This window comes from Ranitomeya imitator, chromosome 8, assembly GCF_032444005.1.
Source record: "Ranitomeya imitator isolate aRanImi1 chromosome 8, aRanImi1.pri, whole genome shotgun sequence".
NCBI classification, from domain to species: Eukaryota; Metazoa; Chordata; class Amphibia; order Anura; family Dendrobatidae; genus Ranitomeya; species Ranitomeya imitator.
This window is the reverse complement of record NC_091289.1, coordinates 115,898,682-115,919,890: the sequence shown is the minus strand read 5'-3', so window position 1 is coordinate 115,919,890 and position 21,209 is coordinate 115,898,682. Positions and strand designations below refer to the sequence as shown.

The 21,209-nt window shown below is 42.9% G+C and overlaps 1 protein-coding gene across 1 annotated transcript in view; it reads left to right on the top strand.

The window, feature by feature from the left end:
• KCNT2 (potassium sodium-activated channel subfamily T member 2) overlaps positions 1-21,209 on the top strand; it is a 1,033,274-nt gene that overhangs the window by 825,024 nt on the left and 187,041 nt on the right. The window contains exon 22 of the mRNA XM_069737282.1: positions 20,557-20,668. Within this exon, the coding sequence (XP_069593383.1) occupies positions 20,557-20,668 (112 nt within the window). The remainder of the gene's footprint in view (positions 1-20,556; positions 20,669-21,209) is intronic.

Below are 21,209 nucleotides of genomic sequence, written 5' to 3'. Positions count from 1 at the left end.
CATACCCTTACTAGTACTATGCTTATATATATGGTTTCCTAGCTGGCTATTTTTAGTGTATTTATTTCTAATATGTATAGTGTGGATCACTTGGATTACCTATTAATATATTGATCACACTGTTTATTTTTACTGATCTTATATCATATTGTATGTTCCACATATATCCCTTTACTGGATGCAAAGCTAGGCACCAGAGTAGTTGTTACTGTTTTACTTGCTATGTACGTTTATGAGGTCGTCCTTGCGGGAGCCCCACCTTTGCTGCTGCACTGGTGGCTACTGCCCTGTTTTTATCTTGTATGTGTATTTACCTAATAAAATATATTTTTTATATACTCTTGGTTTATTTTCCTTGGGTCTGTCGTGTGAAGGTTTGTTGTTAATTAAAAACAAGATAAACAAAACAATAAAAGTGATTAATTTCCCATCTCTTTCGCTGGACAGATAAAATAGTTGTGTAAAAATGGATAGCAGACAAAAAAGGGTAAACGGAGGATGCTTTTTCATACTTCTGCCCTTTACAAATTCATGGACATTGCAATGGAAAGTTTTATTTCCATTTTTAAGATCACAAAATGGATCCAAAAATAAAAATAAATCTGAATAATAAATACGTTTGAATAGAGCCTGAGATAACCTTTGTGAAGTGATGCAACATATGTAGGAAATATATAGGTGCTGAATAAGTACTAGTAATTTAAAAAAATAGGTGTGATCAATGTTGTGTATATTTCCTGGCATATCAAAGCCTGCGTTGCCTGTCCCCGCAAGTATTGAGTGCCGAGGTCATAGAAGACACTTGTCCAGAGGACAACAATGAACCCTCCAGAAACAATGAGCCCCACTGTATCCTATGTACAAAGACGTAAAATAATTAACTCATTGCATTTGTTGTGGTCAATGGGATGAAGGCTTTCAAGGTCCCATGGCCCCCAGGTACACATGTGCCCTAGCTTTTACTGATATTTGCAGACATAAAATATTTTGATGCTATGTATTGAATTTAGAAGGTTTTTCTTTTCTTATAAAACTTGTAGCTATTATGCAAGAACAATGAGCAGCTATGCTATTAACTATTGATCTCCTAAAAATGAAGGACAAACAAAGAAATAAACATATCATTATTAGCAATTACTTATAATAATATTAATAACCCATATATGAGCCTAACTATATGTTCTGCACTGGAGTCGGCAACTATGGCAAATATGTGGAGAGAGTGAATTAATGTCCTGGGAAGGAATCAATGCACTCCAAAGTGAGATCAATAGTCATCTTGCAAAAAATAAACCCTGTTACAGCATCGTGCACAGAAGAATAAAAAAATGTAAATTAGAAACAAAAAAAAACTTTGCAAGTTTGGGATTGCCATAACCACACAAATCTTTTTTACCTTGCAATAAATGCCATAAAAACAAAAAGCCAAAGAACAATGGCGTGAGTGGATTTTTTTTCATAATTTTTCTTGCAATTTCATATATGCAAGGAAAAAATAAAGCAATATGTGCATTTCAGAAATCTCATTTACTTTCCAAGAAGAATAATATGCTGTTTTTTTAACAGACGTAAGGGTAACAGATGTCAATACATATACAGCTTCATTGTGCTAAAATAACTGTGCTTTGGTACGTATTCACCAAATAAAACACTGCTCTTTATGTTTTTCGTCTGTAAAACACAGCTTCAAAACATTGATTTTCTGGCATGAAAAACCAGCCATGTTAAAATGCTTCAGAGAGATGCAAACCTAATGTACATCCTGATGTGCAGCCATTTAGTTGGATGATATAAAGTACACGGGCATCTGTTGAGTCAAATGAAAGCATAAAATGAATGGTTCATTTCAGCAAGCACTTACAGATCCAATATGAGACTCATTTTTGCTACAGCACAGATTTTGTAAACTGTCTGATTAAGCTACACTTCACGGTAAATTGGTAATATCATACATACTGTGTATAACCTTTAATGGTCCATAGACCTTGACAATGTCTATTTTCTATCATCAGTGTTCACTTTGACCAGTATGAGGTTGTATAGAAAATTATTTCATTTTCAGATTTGTTTCAGTCGTCTTCGACCGGTCATCTTTATGTCCTTCATGACACCAGAGACTATGACTTTCTAGCTGACCTCACAGTTCAGGTTACAAACTTTGTTCATCCTGAGTATTGTAAAATTTCACCAGACAAGCCAGTGAAACAGCTGTCAGGATCAGGGAAACGTAGGTCACAAAAGTTTTAAAAACATCAAATCCACTTAGTCCCCCATCTCCTAACAGACGGAATGATTTCAGCTCCATTCTCCCACCAGGATGGTTCTTTACACCTTATTATTTCAGAGTGTAAAGTTTTAAAGAGATGAAAGGCACTGAACTGAGAATCCACCGGGAGTGAAAATAAAAGGTTTTGAAGCAGAATGCAAGTAAAGATCCTTTCCGGCTCTGTCTATTACAGAACCTTTGTAAGTAAAATAAGACTTTGATTGTGTTTTTATTAAATACATTTCAGCCATTTTAAACATCAGAACAAACAAAAATAAATTATCACAAAAACTTGTGTAGCTATATTCTATCGATTCTGTGCATGAATACCACAGTGGTTCATGAACCTAAATGCTTTCTTAAAAATTCAAACACTTTTCTGATTCAATATCTTCCTAAAGTCAAAGGGCATGCAATGCAGTAAGTGAAGAAGAAAATATGGAATAACTGCTTAAATTAATGTTTTGATTAGAGATGGGAGAATCCGAACAGTAAAGCTTGGGGTCCCTACCTTAAGTCGGTGTTTCTATTCAGGTTTGGCGCTCTAAACAAAGCTTGTTGAAAGACTGCAGCCCAGCCAATCAACAAGTGTTTCCTGTGTGGGCACCTCTGGCCCCATCATTGCCATGTCAATTATTGGCATGGATGTAATTGGCTGGCACATTATGTAGAAAAAATAAATGAAAAAAAAAGACGAGGGGTCTCTTCTATTCTTGATAACAAGTGCAGGTATGTTAGAGTTGGCAGATCACACTAAATATAAATAAAGATGAAGTGTGATCACAACCCTGGGTCCACCATGCGGAGATGTAGAGGTTTTACTATCACCCGTGAACTTATCAGGCCGAGGGAGATGAGAGAGGGATGGAACAGAGGTGGCAGCGGACACACCAGATGCATCTTCAGAGGCTGTATGAGCTGCTACTGTGGTAACATCCACAGCTGAGGTCGCACATTCAAGAGTGGACAACCTTCTCTCCAGCTGCTGAATGTACCGCTGTAAATGCTGCTCGTCCGCCATTGATAGCCAGACTCTGGCGCTAAGATACTGTTAGGGTCGGCGGATCGCACTAAATTTAAATAAAGATGAAATGTGATTGCAACCACCATGCAGAGATGTAAAATCACAGCTAGTGAACAATGGCAGAGGAGTGCGGTAAGCGATCTAGAAAGCACACGGGGTTAAATGTCACCCTGTGTGAATAGAAAGTAATTACCCAACTCTGTTAGATTCACAGAGGGGTAGAAACAGTATCGTGCAGCTAGATGCCACGCTAGTGGAAATTGCGCTATGTGAAATGTCCTGTTACTTCACACATGAGCACTACCCTCACAGGGGCAAGGGAACAGGTAGTGAACATGGTCACAGCATATGCACTCACACAAACTCATCTCTGGAGGTGCCGGATTTCTAAAGGCTATACGCCTGCCCTGAGCTCACACACGAAATCCTCTCTGGAGAAGCCAGAATTCTAAAGGCTATATGCCTGCCCTTAGCACACGCATGCTCAGTGGAGTGATTTCTGGACCCAGGAACTTCTGTTCACTGCCGCCTATTGCTAGTTACTATAACGGTAACTGGAGAGCCAGCAGTAACTAGATGAACAGCACGAGTCTGCGCAAGACGCTGAGACCGACACCTCTGCTGAGCAGGCTCCACTGCAGTTGAAGAAGAATGGGAGACCGCAAAGGGAGACAAGGTTTGGGATCCACCTTGTGCAGTAGGAGAGTCCCAGAACCTAACATTACCCCCCTAGCGCCCCTCTGGCGAGCCTCACTATGCTCAAAGGCCACAATAAGCTTGGGGGGCATGAAAGTGCTCAACCGGCTCCCAGGTCTTATCCTCCAGCCCATTACCCTTCCAGTCAACTAAAAACTATTTTTTGTGATGTACCACCTTGGAACCAACAATTGTGTTCACCTCAAATTCATCCAAAGATGTACCCAAAGTCCCAGAAGAAGACTCAGGAAACCGGGACATGTGAACGGGTTTCAAGAGGGAGACGTGAAAGATGTGAGTAATATTCAGGTGGAAGGGACAGGCGATATACTACAGGATTCACCTGCTCAAGGACCTTGAAAGGACCTATTTAGCGGGGAGTAAACTTAGTGGACTCCACGCGCAACTTGATATTATGAGCTGAAAGCCACACCAAGTCGTCAGGTTCGAAGACCATAGCAAGGCGGCGATTCACATCAGCAGAGACCCTCATTCTCTCCTTAGAGGCCTGAATGGCATCCTGTGTGTGGTCCCAGATGTCATGAGCCTCCACAGCCCAGTCTACCACCCTAGAGTCGGAAAACAAAACGGGCATGGGAACACGCGGATGCTTACCGTAATTAAGGAGGAATGGTGTCTGCCCTGCAGAATCGGCGACGGCATTATTAAGGGCAAACTCTGCCCATGGTAACACAGATGCCCAGTCATCATGCCTGGCAGAGACAAAGTGCCGCAAATATGTGACCAGAGTCTGATTGGCCCTCTCCACCAATCCATTCGTCTCGGGATGATATTCCGAGGAGAGATTAAGCTCAATATTGAGCAGTGGACAGAGCTTTCTCCAGAACTGAGAAGCTAACAGGGGACCCTGGTCACTGACTATTTTATCAGGTATCCCTTGAAGACAGAAAACATGCTTCACGAAAATCATGGCCAAAGCCCATGCCAACAGTACACACGGAATAGGAACAAGATGTACCATCTTGGAGAAATGATTGGTAGCTACCCAGATGACAGTATTGTTACTGTACTTGGGCAAGCCCACAATGAAGTCCATCCTGACCATTTCCCAGGGCCTATCTGCCACCGGCAGGGGATGTAACAAGTTTGCGGGCCTCTGCCGACAAAAAACGGTTCTTGGCACAAGACCTGAATGTAGTCCCTATTGTCATGTGCCATCAGTGGCCACCAATATGGCCTCACCAGAAGCTCAGTTGTCCTTTTGGTCCTGAAGTGCCCACCCAACTTAGGTGTGTAAGCTCAAGAGAGGACATTCGGCCGCAGGTTCAGTGGTACAAGAGTTTTGCCCGGAGGCACTGACTCTAGCAAAACTGGAGCCACCATTCGCAGACTCTCCAAGGGAATGAATAACCTTGGTTCTTCCCCTTCTTCGGAAGAGACGACGGAACGGGACAAGGCGTCAGCCTGTAAATTCTTCTCCCCTGGGAGAAAGTGTATGGTAAACTTGAATCGGGAGAAGAAAATAGAGACCACCTGGCCTGGTGAGAATTTAGCCATTGGGCCATCTGCAGATAGAGCAGATTCCTATGGTCCGTGAACACCTCGAAGGGTTGCCGAGCTCCCTCCAGGAAATATCTCCATTCAGAGAAGGCCAACTTAATGGTCAGAAGCTCCCTGTCCCCGATGGAATAATTCTTCTCTGCCAGTGACAAAGACTTAGAGAAGAAGAAGCAGGGCTGTTTCCAACCAATAGCATCCTTCTGGTATAACACAGCTCCCGCACCAACGGAAGAGGCATCCACCTCCAGAATAAAGGGCTTATCCACATCTGACCGCGTGTAACACAGGAGCCCTAGCAAAATAACATTTTAACCTTCCTCTAGTGTTAGGGTCGTGACCGACCCATTTTAGGATTTAAATGCATACAAATTCTACATACATTTGTTTATTGCATCAAGACTTTTTGACTTTTTCAGGAACAAAATACAAAAAAATAAAACTATTTTACTAAATTGTAAAATGCTCTTATTAAAATTATAACATTTGTGTTGTTGGGGTCAATTTCGACCCACGTCTAATATAAGAGTAAAAACAACAATAGTAAGTCCCAAAACTGAACTCATAAACAAAATATAAACCAACAGCCCACAGCCAGCTCTACTTCCAACAACTTGAATTAGGGACATGTCCAGGCATGTATGGCCAAATCAGCTTAGAGTTGGTACCTTGCAGAGTATACATCTCCAGTTTACACATGCAACAATAAGGAGAAGATTTGATGTAAGCCAAATTCTGGATTATATCTTAGATGATAATGAATCAGGGGACACACAGCAGCAAACTGATACAGATGAACAGGTTTCTGAGGAGGAAGATGATGTGGAGTATCAACCGGAAGACACAGACAGTTCTGATCAGTCTGATGAGGAGGTCACTGGTGCTGAAGCTGCTCCCGCTGAAAGATTCAAATCCAAAAGTGGCAAGATCAGTTGGAGCTCAGTACCTCCAGATGTACATGGCAGGGCAGATGCTGCAAATGTCATAAAAATCACCCCTGGGATCACAAGGTTTGCTGTGACAAGAGTAAGTGACATCAAGACATGTTTTGATCTGTTTATGCCATTGTCAATAAAATAAGTCATTATTGCTATGACAAACCTTGAAGGAAAAAAAGTCCACGGCAACATGTGGAATGACCTTCATGATGATGTCGTGGATGCCTACATTGGTGTTCTTCTTGCTGGAGTGTACAAATCCTGCAATGAGGCCACTGATAGTCTCTGGGACGCATCGACAGGCAGGAATATTTTCCGGGCAACAATGTCACTTCAAAAGTTTCAAATGATATCAAGAGTCCTTACATTTGACAAGAGACACCAGAACAAAATCTGACAAACTTGCTCCCATCAGGGATGTTTGGGAGAAATGGGTGCAGCTCCTTCCACTGATGTTCAACCCAGGGCCAGAGGTGACAGTAGACGAAAGTTTTCTCCCTTTCCGCAGAAAATGCTCCTTCCAGCAATACATGCCAAGTAAGCCAGACAAATACGGCATAAAAATCTGGGCAGCCTGTGATGCAAAAACTAGCTATGCATGGAATCTACAGATTTACACAGGCAAGTTTGCAAGCGGCATCCCTGACAAAAACAAGGAAAACGTGTAGTCCTCGATATGACTACTGGACTGTTAGGTCACAACATTACTTGTGACAATTTTTTTACCAGCTATGACCTTGGACAAGAACTTCTCAGGAGGAAAATCACCATGGTGGGCACAGTGAAAAAAAAACAAACCTGAGCTGACCGCTGAATTGTTGCAGATAAAGGACAGGGCTCTACTTTCCTCAAAGTTTGTTTTTACAGACACCACCACTGCTGTTTCATACTGCCCCAAAAAACGACGGAATGTGGTACTGATGTCCACACTTCAGCTGTGTCATCTGGAAGTGACAAAAAGCTCAGAATCATCCTGGACTATAACAAAAACAAAGGAGGAGTGGACAACCTGGACAAGCTGACTGCCACCTACACTTGCCAGCGAATGACTAGGAGATGGCCAAAGGTTGTATTTTACAACATCCTTGATGTGTCAGCATGCAATTAATTTGTGTTGTGGACCCACATTCACCAAGGATGGAATTCAAAGTTAAAAAACAAGCGGAGGATGTTTCTTGAGGAACTAGGAAGATCCCTTGTCAAGGCGCACATTGACCAAAGGGAACGAGTGCCCCGAGACCCAGCCGCTGGAGCCTTGGTCCGACAACTCCAGAGCTCAACAAGTGCTTCGTCCACACCCACAGCAACACAAAGAGCATAATCACCAGCATCCTCCTCAACCAGGCCTGCTTCAACATCGACCACAACAGCCACAACCCCAGTGATACCACCTGATTCTAAAAGAAAGAGGTGTCAGGTCTGCCCTAGCAATAAGGACAGAAGGACAAACACATCGTGCTTCACCTGCAAAAAATACCTCTGCAAAGAACACACAAAAAGTGTCACTTTTTGCCACACATGCACCTAAATACTAATGCATCTAAAAACTAGTACTTGATTTCTGTTGATTTGATTTGCTTGATTGATTGTTTGTTTGTTTGACCTAGAAAAGCTACTTTTTATTATTATTGCTATTAATGTTAATATATTTTCATCTTTTATTTGTATTAAAGTTCTATAAAAAAAAATCTGTTTTTTGCCTTTTTCATAAAGTAGTTAGATATGGGTCAAAATTGACCCGTAACACCATAGATGTTACTAGAGTTAATAATATAAAATATATATATGTATATTTTTTTTACATTTAAGAAATGTGTTCTAAAACCCTTCAGTAATAGTCAGGTAATATAACAAACTTTTTTAAGTTTATATTATTCTCTTGAGGTTCATTTGACAATATTTTTATATTGAAAATCAAGGGTATGCTCTCAAATGAAAGGCCCAGGGGGCCACAACAAAAATATTAAAATCAATCCTTCCATGGATGAGAAACCGTAACAAGGTAACTAAGAGGTAAGAAACAAATTGGATCATAAATAACAGTTTTTAGGGTATCCTAGGGGTGATTTAAGACACGGGTCAAAACCGACCCGTTAACATAAGAAAGAGTAACAGAAACCTAACATTAGAGGAAGGCCTCAGAGACCTCCTTAGATCTTAGCATAGGGTTAGCTCCCTTCTTGGTGAGAACTTCCAGGGGAGCCGCCAGAGTAGAGAAGTGGGGAATGAACTGGCAGTAGTAGTTAATAAATCCCATAAAGCGCTGCACCGCTTTAAGGGAATGTGGCTCCTGCAGTTCAACACCAATTTCACCTTAGCAGGATCCATAGCCAAACCCTTGGCTGAGATGATGTAGCCAAGGAATGGTAGGGACTCCTGCTCAAAGACAAACTTCTCAAGTTTGGCGTAGAGAGAGTTGGCACACAGGAGTTCAAAGACTCTGGCAACATCTCTATGATGAGCATTCAGATCGGGAAAGAGAAAATAAGGATGTCATCCAAATAGACAACTACCAAAGTGGATAACATCTCCCGAAGTCCTGGAAGACGTCCAGGGCATTACAGAGGTCAAATGGCATTACCAAGTATCTGTAATGACTGTCCTGGGTGTTAAACACCGTCTTCCATTCATCACCCTCACAAATGTGTATTAGATTATGGGCACCTCACAGATCTAACTTAGTAAATATCCTCACATCCCGCAGTCTGTCAAACAGCTCGGAGATGAGTGGCAGAGGATACATATTCTTGATGGTGATGGCGTTCAGGCCTCCATAATCTATGCAAGGACAAAACTCCCTGTTCCTCTTTTGAACATAGAAGAACCCAGCTCCTGCAGGAGACACCAATTTCCTAATAAAACCCCACACCAGATTCTCCCTAATGTACTCCGACATTGTCTCAGTCTCCGGGAGCGACAAGGGTAAACACGCCCATGAGGTGGCTCTGTCCTGGGATGAGGTCTATTGGGCAATCATAGGGATGATGGGGAGGAAGTGTCTCCATGGCCTTTTTAGAAAAAAAACATCCACATACTGCCTGGGCGTAATGCTTGGGCAGCGAGGTTAGATCTGCGGGAACCTCGGAAGACCCGTCCAAAACTTGGGCCTTTAGATACTGTCCCTGGTATGCCCTATTCCATCCTTGTATACACCCTGTGGCCCAATCGATATGAGGTGAATGTTGGCGCTACCAGGGAATACCCAGCAACACTTCATCAATACCCTCGTGGATGACAAGAAAGAAGATTAATTCCCGATGTTCTGGAGAAACCTTGAGGGAAAGGGTAATGGTTTGATGGGTGATGTGAGTGGGTAAGGTAGAATCATTAACCACTTTTACTGTAATGGGACTGGAGAGCATGACCAGGGGTATTGGGTGCAGTAGGGCGAAGGAAGAGGACATAAAATTACCCTCTGCCCCGGAATCCACACAAGCCTCTGCAGGGCAAGAGATCGTTTAAAAAAACGCTGCCATGTCTAGTGAGCTTCCTCCTATGGCAAATAGACACAGTCGCTTCCCTGCCGCTAGTGACACTTGTTGGCAAAATTACCAGACTGCCTACAGATATGGCAGATCAGAGTTGCTTGAGCAGGATGAAACTTAGATACCGCTTGAGAAATCTCCATGGCATCCCACAGCTCCAGAACCTGGACTTGGGATTCTAGAGGCCTGTTGAAGTTAAGAGTCAGACAAAACCTATGCTGACACTGGGCTCGCTCCAAACCTCGCTCAGAATGATGAAGGTTGATGCGAGTGGAAACAGAAATAAACACCTCCAGTGTGGCATGAATTTCCCTAATGGCCAGAGCATCCGTTACATGATCATCCAGTCCCTTCCAGAAAACAGGGATAAGAACTTTATCTGGCCACTCCAACTCGGAGGTTAGAATCGAGAAGCGGATGGCGTAATGACTGAGCATGAAGGAGCCCTGGGTTAAAGCTAGAAGTTGGGGCGCGGTATCGTGAGTGACATGAGGCCCTAAAAAGACCTGCTTCAGTGTGCTCAAGAAACATGAGACACTCTGCACCACCGGATCATTGTGCTCCCACAGCAGTGTTGCCCACTCCAGCACTCTGTCCAATAACAGGGAGATCGCGAATCCGACCTTAACCAGTTTGGATTGGAAATGTGATGCCAGTAGATCCAAATGTATAGCACATTGGTTCACAAATCCTCTACAGGTTTTACTGTCACCCGTGAACTTATCAGGCTGAGGGAGATGAGAGAGGGAAGGAACATGTAACAACCCTGCTGACATCACTGCATGGCCTCCCATCCCCCGCCTGCATTACACTCAAACTCACTTACAAACTTACACACTCACAAACTTACTTCTCTGGGCCTTTTGGTGACTTCTCTCTGCTGCTAGCTCCATGCTGTGTGCCTCATGTCTGCTGTCTGCTCTGTGCATGCTCTGTCTGTGTGCATAGGGGGGCGGCACCAGCAACTCCTGTTTCTTATAGAGACTGTGTGCACCTTGCTAAGGTGTCCCTGGCCAATCGCCATGAGGCTTCCTATATTTAAGACATCCCCACCCATTGGTGGGGGCCTGTGCAACTTACTCCCTCAGTCAGTTCTTAGCTGCTGAGGTGCCAGGCCCTGTCTTGGTTACCCTCTCTTGTCTGCCACCCAGGGGGCGTTGTACCCTGGTCTGTGTCCTGTGTAGCCACCAAGTGGGGCTTAGTACCCTGGCCTATGTTTTTGTGTAGCCACCCAGCGGGGCTTTGTACCCCACCCAGCGGGGCTTCGTACCCTGGCCTATGTCTTCCACCCAGAGGGGCATCGTACCCTGGCTTGTGTCCATGTCTCTGTGTCTTGTCTCGTTCCTGACTCTGTCTTAGTCTAGTCCTATTCCAGTGTCTGATTATATCTCTGTCTTGGTTTGCCTTTTCTGCTGTGCATTCTCTGTGTCTTGCTTTGCTCCGCTTTCGGCTGCGTTCTCTGCGACCTTGCTTTGCTCGTTGCTCTGCACTCTGTGGCTTTGCTCTCAGCTCTGCACGCTGTGTCTTGCTCTGCACTCAGCTCTGCACTCTGTGGCTTAGCTCTAGCTCTGCTCTCAGTAACTTTGCTCTGCACTCTGTGGCTTTGCTCTGCACTCTGTAGCTTCGCTCTGCGGCTCCGCTCTTTGCGGTTCTACCCGGCTCCGCTCTTTGCGGTTCTACCTGGCTCCGCTCTTTGCGGTTCTACTTGGCTCCGCTCTTTGCGGTTCTACCTGGCTCCGCTCTTTGCGGTTCTACCTGGCTCCGCTCTTGGCTCTGCCTCCTGCATTTCTGCACTTGGCTCCGCCTCCAGCTCTTGGCTCCGCCTCCTGCATCTCTGCACTTGGCTCTGCCTCCAGCTCTTGGCCCCGCCTCCTGCGTTTCTGCACTTGGCTCTGCCCCCTGCATTTCTGCACTGGCTCCGCCTCCTGCTCTTGACTCCGCCTCCTGTGTTTCTGTTCTTGGTTCTAGCTCTTGTGCTTTCGCTCTGCATCCGCTCTTGCGGTCTTTCTCTTCTTGTTACTTAGTCCTCCTGTCTGAACAGGTTCCTACCTGTTTCACATACCTGCCTGCAGACCGGTCCCTACCGGTTCTTCCCATGTTCCAGCCGTACCTGCCTGCCTACCAGAGAGCCAACTGTGTCCGCCTGCCCGCCAGTGTCTCTGTTGTACCCGTCTGCCTGCCTGTGTCCAGCCGTGCCCGCCTGTCAGCCAGAGTGCCAGCCATGCCCGCTTTTCTGTCTATGTTCTGTTCCTTAGTGGGATCAGCAGCCACAGCCAGACATCACCCTGGAGTGGCACCTGGTAGCTTCCTATTGCACAAGTCTAACCTCACCATCAGAGGCTCCAGCGAACACCTAGGAAGCTACTTAGTTATGCTCCTTCCAGGGAAGTTTGGTCTGTGGTCCAGTGGGGCCACACCCCCACATGCCCGTGCCTACCAGTCTGGGCGCGTGCGTGACAGAACAGAGGTGGCTGCGGACACACGAGATGCAGTTTCAGAGGCTGCATGAGCCGCTACCATGGTAACATCCGCAGCTGAGGTCGCGCACTCAAGAGAGCACAACCTGCTCTCCAGCTGCTGAATGTACAGCTGCAAACGCTGCTCGTCCACCTTTGCTAGTCAGACTCTGGCGCTTAGATACTGTTTAGATTGGCGGATTGCACTAAATATAGATAAGGATAAAGTGCGATCGCAACCCGGGGTCCACCGTGTGGAGATGTAAAACCGCAGCTAGTGAACAATGGCGGAAGTGTGTGGTAAGCGATCTAGAAAGCACACAGGGTTAAATGTCACCCCTTGTGAATAGAAAGTAATTATCCAGCTCTGTTAAACTCACAGAGAGATAGAAAAAGTATGGCACAGCTAGATGCCACACTAGTGGAAATGGCGCTATGTGAAATACTCGTTACTTCACAGGTAAGTGCTACCCTCACAGGGGCAAGAGAACAGGTAGTGGACATGGTCACAGCATGTGCACTCACACGAACTCCTCTCCAGAGGTTCCGGAATTCTAAAGGCTATATGCTCGCCCTGAGCACACACACGAACTACTCTCTGGAGAAGCCGTAATTCTAAAGGCTATACGTCTGCTCTGAGCACACGCAAACAAGTCCGCGCTACCGTAATGTTCCACACATGCATGTAACATAAATGATCTTAGTGCATCAACGGGCTTGTCAAAGATCCTATTATAGATTGTGCCAATCAGACAGGACCTTGCTCAGGGGCCAATCTGAAGCCAGCACAGGACCTGAGAAGCTGATGGCCGACCACTAATGAGGGATCACCTCACGAGCATGCCCAGTGAAGTGATTTCTAGACTTAGACCAAAAGAACGTCTGTTTGCTGCCGCCTATTGCTATTTACTATAGCTGTAACTGGAGAGCCAGCAGTAACTAGATGAACAGCATGAGTCTGAGCAAAACGCTGAGCCTGACATCTCTGCTGAGCAGGCTCCACTGCGGTTGAAGAAGAAAAGGAGACCACAGAGGGAGACAAGGCTTGGGATCCACCTCATGCAGTAGGAGAATCCCAGCGCCTAACAAGGTAACACTTACACCTGTGGGCTGCAGCTCTCCGTTGTCAGCTGTATCTTGGTTATCAAAAACAGGAAAAAAAAGTAAATAATTTAAAAAAAAAGGAGTTTGATCCTCCTTTTGTGATAACCTGCCAAGCTAAAGCAGACTGCTGGGTGCTGGTATTCTCAGGCTGGGAAGAGGCCAAAGATTTTTTGCTCTTTTCAGCCTAAAAATAGTAGACCACAGCCAATTCTGACACTTTGTCCAGCTCTTTGCGCTTGCTATGGAGTGTTGACGAGCAGGATATTATTTTGGGTTTGATGTGTGAATCTAGAAGTGAGAAAAAAAGCGCACAATAGAGTGATACCCTATGGAGGGAGAGTAGGAGATTGCTTGTTATACTCACTTATGAAGACATGAAGAAAAATAGCTTCTACTCTGTGCCAGGTGGATAAATCCTCCAGGAGATATTGGATCCAGTTGGATAAAGACGTGGGTGGGATGCGCTGCTGGAGTGAATCAAGTCTTCTGAAAGGATGATGAGGCAAAAGCTTTTCATTCACAACTAGTTTCAAGTCCATACTGGCGTCTTTTTCAAGGGAAAAAAAAATCTACCGAGATCTTGGTGCCAAGATCTCCATCCCGGCAGCCATTTTCCTGGAGTTCACCGAATAGGAAACCATGTAAGTGCGGGGGCTCTGGGCTTTCACAAAATGTCAGCAGAGCCCCCGCACCACTGAACAACCGCAGCAGCACACATCTGAATACCTCCTCATCCCAGCCTGCATTCTGCAGCAACGCTCCACTCTTGCCTCCTCCAGCAGTGACCGTGGGACCCTACTCCACCATGGTCGGTAAGGTATATCTGCATTACAAGATTGCATCCCCATTTTCCCCCCAAATTTGGGGGGAAAAAAGTGCGTCCAATAATGCAAAAATATGGTATATATTATTATTATTATTAATATTATTATTACTATTATTATTATTATCATTATTATTATTTTTATATATTGTCATAGGCAATGTAAAGTGGATTAAAATATACAGGACAAAAGTGTAAGGCTGGGGTCACTCAGAGGTCTAAAAAAGTTGCAACCAGAAAAGTTGGACCAATATTTGTCATCCATGTGCTGTCCGTATGCAATCTGTATTTTTACTTAGCGGCTTACTTAAAGGACTATTTACAGTTTCCTATGCTACAGAATTGTAGTGCATCTGTAAAAATTGTATGCTGTACTGAGGCATCCAATTTATTCTGAGGATGTCCAGTGATATGTGTTACTAGAAAAAGCATCTCGGAAAAAAGGGAGTACTTAGCAATACTAATATAATGCAGGATGCAGACAGGATCCAGTGATATAAGGCGGAGGTAATACAGGTGGAAAATACTAGCGAACAACCACTGACACACTACTGTTCATGAGGAGGTCGCTAAACATTCCAAGTGCACACAGAAAAGACTTGAATAAGATGACAGTAACATAAAAAATCCATATCCATTAGCGACAAAAGTTTAATTCATAGTTAAAGATTGAAATGAAACATCTAAATAAGGGTACATTGCAACAGTCAGTAAAAGCTGCAGGTTGTACGCTGCATAAATCTGCAGCGTCCAGATGATACAGCATAGTAGATGGGATGTCAACAATTCTCATGTCTACTATGCATGCACCGACGCACGCGGATCACCCGTGGAGACAGACATGCGGCGCCTCTTTCCAGACCACAGAAAGATAGATTTCACCTATACAATGTATTGGACATGATTATTCTGCACTGTTCAATGAACACATGTGGAATCAACTGCGTTCAAAACCGACAGTGCTTTGGACAGAGCGGACATGTGCTGCATCCAAAGAGCTGCCAATTACTGACCGTGTGCACCCAGCCTTATACAGGTCCTTCTCAAAAAATTAGCATATAGTGTTAAATTTCATTATTTACCATAATGTAATGATTACAATTAAACTTTCATATATTATAGATTCATTATCCACCAACTGAAATTTGTCAGGTCTTTTATTGTTTTAATACTGATGATTTTGGCATACAACTCCTGATAACCCAAAAAACCTGTCTCAATAAATTAGCATATCAAGAAAAGGTTCTCTAAACGACCTATTACCCTAATCTTCTGAATCAACTAATTAACTCTAAACACATGCAAAAGATACCAGAGGCTTTTATAAACTCCCTGCCTGGTTCATTACTCAAAACCCCCATCATGGGTAAGACTAGCGACCTGACAGATGTCAAAAAGGCCATCATTGACACCCTCAAGCAAGAGGGTAAGACCCAGAAAGAAATTTCTCAACAAATAGGCTGTTCCCAGAGTGCTGTATCAAGGCACCTCAATGGTAAGTCTGTTGGAAGGAAACAATGTGGCAGAAAACGCTGTACAACGAGAAGAGGAGACCGGACCCTGAGGAAGATTGTGGAGAAGGACCGATTCCAGACCTTGGGGAACCTGAGGAAGCAGTGGACTGAATCTGGTGTGGAAACATCCAGAGCCACCGTGCACAGGCGTGTGCAGGAAATGGGCTACAGGTGCCGCATTCCCCAGGTAAAGCCACTTTTGAGCTACAGAGAAGCAGCACTGGACTGTTGCTAAGTGGTCCCAAGTACTTTTTTCTGATGAAAGCAAATTTTGCATGTCATTCGGAAATCAAGGTGCCAGAGTCTGGAGGAAGACTGGGGAGAAGGAAATGCCAAAATGCCTGAAGTCCAGTGTCAAGTACCCACAGTCAGTGATGGTGTGGGGTGCCATGTCAGCTGCTGGTGTTGGTCCACTGTGTTTCATCAAGGGCAGGGTCAATGCAGCTAGCTATCAGGAGATTTTGGAGCACTTCATGCTTCCATCGGCTGAAATGCTTTATGGAGATGAAGATTTCATTTTTCAGCACGACCTGGCACCTGCTCACAGTGCCAAAACCACTGGTAAATGGTTTACTGACCATGGTATTGCTGTGCTCAATTGGCCTGCCAACTCTCCTGACCTGAACCCCATAGAGAATCTGTGGGATATTGTGAAGAGAAAGTTGAGAGACGCAAGACCCAACACTCTGGATGAGCTTAAGGCCACTATTGAAGCATCCTGGGCCTCCATAACATCTCAGCAGTGTCACAGGCTGATTGCCTCCATGCCACGCCGCATTGAAGCAGTCATTTCTGCCAAAGGATTCCCGACCAAGTATTGAGTGCATAACTGAACATTATTATTTGATGGTTTTTTTGTTTGTTATTAAAAAACACTTTTATTTGATTGGATGGGTGAAATATGCTAATTTATTGAGACAGGTTTTTTGGGTTATCAGGAGTTGTATGCCAAAATCATCAGTATTAAAACAATAAAAGACCTGACAAATTTCAGTTGGTGGATAATGAATCTATAATATATGAAAGTTTAATTGTAATCATTACATTATGGTAAATAATGAAATTTAACACTATATGCTAATTTTTTGAGAAGGACCTGTATGTCTAACACATGACAATTAAAATGACTAAGACTAGAGTTCCAAGACCATATGTGCAGCATGACAACAAGTCTTTGGAAAGTCACGCAACAAAAACATTGCTGCAACTTGTCCTGTAGATAGGTGATAACTTGTTTTCACGGGACAAACTATTTAATGCCTTATTCATGTCTGAATATTTTTAATTTGTTTTTAAATGTGTGTTATGTAAATGAACATATAAAGTTGATAGGTTGTGATGTGGTTTCCTAAAAAATAATCTTAAAAGAACCTGAATCTCTACAATTATACAGAAAAAAGCAATAAACTATAGAAACACAGACATTAAAAACAAACACAATTTGTTAAGTCAGAAATGTCTAGCCTTACCTAGAAGATTTTTCTTGCTCTAAGGAATTTGAAGTGACCAGTAATACAGTCGTCAATTTTTAGTACTATTACACAGGGACCGGTAGGGGACATAATCTCAAACAGTTTATGAAGCTTCAGATTGTGCAAGAATTAATTGAGCTTGGTCATGGAGTCATTCACTAGTAATATCCGATGTATGAAAATTTGGATTTCCTAGAAGCAAGAAGTGTTAGACTTAAGGTACATTAGCCTCAAAGGGTACATTAGCCTCAAAGGGATAATCCTGAGAAAAATGGGCAACAGTCATGATATCAAATATTTTGTGAAATCTTAATTGATTTACAAAAATCAAGGCTTTCACAGAGTCCCTTATATTTGAGCAGAAAGCAAATATATCCCAGAAGGGATTGTCAGCAGATGTGAAATAGAATAAGCAAAAGTCAGTGTTTAATTGCAAAAGAGATTTATTGCAGCTTTATATATTTATTGGAACTGTAAATTCAGGGCACAAAACTTTGGGAAACAGGCAACATGTTTTAAAGACATTTAAATAGAGATTTGTGACATTCTCACTGAAGTCATAACATTGACTAGTATAATGTTATACAGGGAGAAGACGAACTAGTCTGCAATAAAAAAAACTCTGATGCTACTCACTTGGACTAAATAAAAGTTAACTCATTAGGTGTCAAATACTTTGATGAATAACATCTCCATAATGGATTGACGAAAAAAAAAAATAGCATTATAGCCTCTTCTAAGTTGTGTGTCCAGTTCGAAATGAAAAATTGGTGAAAGGTCCTCGCTAAAATTTTGTTTTTAGCCAATATTTTACAGCTCTTTATGCTCCTCCTGGTAAATAGTTGTCTTTTGCCCTGTAACTCTCGGATGCTGTCCGTGAATAGTCTATTTTTAATGTCTTTATCACAAAACTTGACCTAAAAGGAAGTCTGTGAGTAGTATGTCATGATCCGTTCCAGGGTTTATTAGTGTCTGCCCTTTTTTAGACGGATCATGTCAAGGGTTAACTTTGCTCTGCCTCATTCTGGGTTCAGGTTTGCTATTTAGCTCCCATGAACCTTACTGGCAGTGTCAGTTATAGTTCTGTCTTCGCCTTGTGAACCTGACTCTGGAAACCCTTGGTTTGTCCTGCTGTGAACCCTGACTTGTCCTGTGTCTGTTATCCACCTCTGTCTGCCCTTTCCCTGCATTTGTCTGTTCTGCTTGATTCTCTGATTCTGACCTCCTGGCTTGGCTATTGACTCTGTCTTGATTTGTCCCTATTGTACCGTATTTTGCTTGCCATGGTTTACTGATCTCTTGCTATGTCCTGACTATCCTTTCTGTTTAAATCCTTTATGTACTGACGTGTTATCTTATGCCCTGACTCGGCTTTTCTTACTACTCTCTTGCCACTAGGTGGCATCTGTTCAGCTGCTCAGTGTGTGCATTCTCGCGTCCCTATAAAACTCCCCCTGGTGAAGGTTGCACTGTACTGCACTGCAGCTGCATGACAAGTATGACCCTGCAAATCTGACAGCACTTCAAATTGAGACCTGAAAAGCTGTTTGCACATCTGAGTTTTAGTAAAAACATGACTGAGGAAGTGAAGTATTAATCGACAGTGCATTACTGCCACACGTGCATGATAGACATTCACTAATGGAGATGTGACCCTGGTTTTCTATATAGAAGCTCCATAAGACCTCCATCTAAAACTGACTGACACCAGTAGTATTCATTAAAGACCTAAGTACAACTTGTGTGATTTGCCTTCCCCAAATACAGGGATTCTTTACTCTCTGTTTACAAACTTTGATCTACAGCGTACAACCCCCTCCCCAACTCTCTCGCTCTTGGTAACACTGCAAAGGGGAGTGCAGCAGTAATATAACCCAGCCAATGTTTCCAGCTATGTAAGGAGCAGCAGTACCATCCAGTTTTGAGGGAGCTGAACAGTCTGTGCAGCAGCAATGAACATTATTTATAAAGTTGCTTTTCTTGCATTTAGGAAGCAAATGAGCAATACAAATAAATGCAAGAGAGTCCTTTAAATGGTTCTTGTTAAAGGGAATTTTTTGCTACCTCAACTGAGATCAATGTAACATAGGCAAAAAGAAGCTTTATCCATCAATGTATCACTTAGCTTACTGGGTGCAGTGGTTCTGACACAACCATAGCTTTTAGCTAATGAAGCAGAGCTGAGAAAGCTAACCCCAACCACACCACAACTATCTAAGTACAATATCTATAGACAGTGAGATCCTTATCACAGGGGGAAGGGGCGTTTATAGGCTGATGTAGTCTAGGGATGTTAATCTCATAGTGACAAATCCTTCACAGTTAGAAAACCACAGCACGAACTTTGACAAGTGACACATCCCTAAACTCTGTGTTTCAGCTTCTATCTTCTGCTGTCTTCAGATTACATAGCAAAAACCTGCTGACAGATTCCCTTAACAATTATAAAAAAACAAGCACCTTTCTAAATTGCTTCTGGTTCTGCAGATATCTGGCCTTTTTAATGTAACTATTGCTCAAGGATTGATGTCAAGAGGACCAGCCACTGCTGTGAATCTGAGAGATGTAGCCAAGTTTTTCCTACTTTGCTCTTTTACCACTCTCCAGCCACATAGATAGTTATAGAATGGCTCTCGGCATGCTCAGTAACTCACAAGTTGCTTAATATAAGTGCTCACAGAGCAGCTGCAAGAAGGATCAGGGGAACCAGGTTTACCATTGCCGTTTGTCATGATCACAATGCTTCTGATGGTGCTGAGGCAAGGCTACCTTATATCACAACGATATAAGTTCTGGCCAATCATGTGACAATGCTTCTTCACTGAACTGTCACTCAAACAGAAGGCCCACCTACTCAGCTATCATGAAGTCAAGAAGAAAAGGGAACAGAAGATGGAGCAATCCTTTAACAGTCATGAAGGAAGAGGCAAAAATGTAGTATTCACATGATGTGTTGCTTTTCATTATTGTGATTCATAAAGTAGATTACAAACCCTACTAGATAGGCCACAATAGTAGTCATTGGATAAATCAATCTAGACTATTGGCTTGTTGTCTGTCAAACTGCAATTTCGAAGAGTCGTATGAAGCGTTGTTTTTTTAAAAAAAATGGTGGCATTAAACATTTCCAAGGCAGGAAAGCGAGATAATTTTCATATAGGGAGCTAAAAGAACTCCTTGTATATGCCTTCACTTTACGTCTGAGAAATAGTAGCTATTTAATATGTTTTTAAAAATGTAAATGTTTTTCTTTTGCTTAGGTTATTTTCAAGTCTCAGCATCATCACAGAGCTAACACATCCAGCAAATATGAGATTTATGCAGTTTAGGGCAAAGGACTGTTATTCTTTAGCTCTCTCTAAGCTTGAGAAGGTAAGAGAATGAAATAATTACATAACTATGTCTTTGCCTGATGAAGAGACCTGAGTATTCTCGAAAGCTTGCAATTTGTTACCATCTTTTCAGTTAGCCATTAAAAGGTATCAACCACTGAGGACTCTCAATTCTAAATATTTGTATAACTATAACTACTGAGATATAATGGTTTCTATATATGTGTGGAAATGTTCTAAAGTGTCTTTAGAAAGGAAACTTTGTTAGACCTATCAAGGGCTTTGTTTTCTGTGGTCTCCAGTTTGCAAATAGCTACATCTATGTCATGTCACCAAATGAATATTATAATAAAGTAAAATCCATTATTCTGAACAGAAAGGAATGTTATGGGGATACAGTGGGGCAAAAAAGTATTTAGTCAGTCAGCAATAGTGCAAGTTCCACCACTTAAAAAGATGAGAGGTGTCTGTAATTTACATCATAGGTAGACCTCAACTATGGGAGACAAACTGAGAAAAAAAAATCCAGGAAATCACATTGTCTGTTTTTTTATCATTTTTTTTGCATATTATGGTGGAAA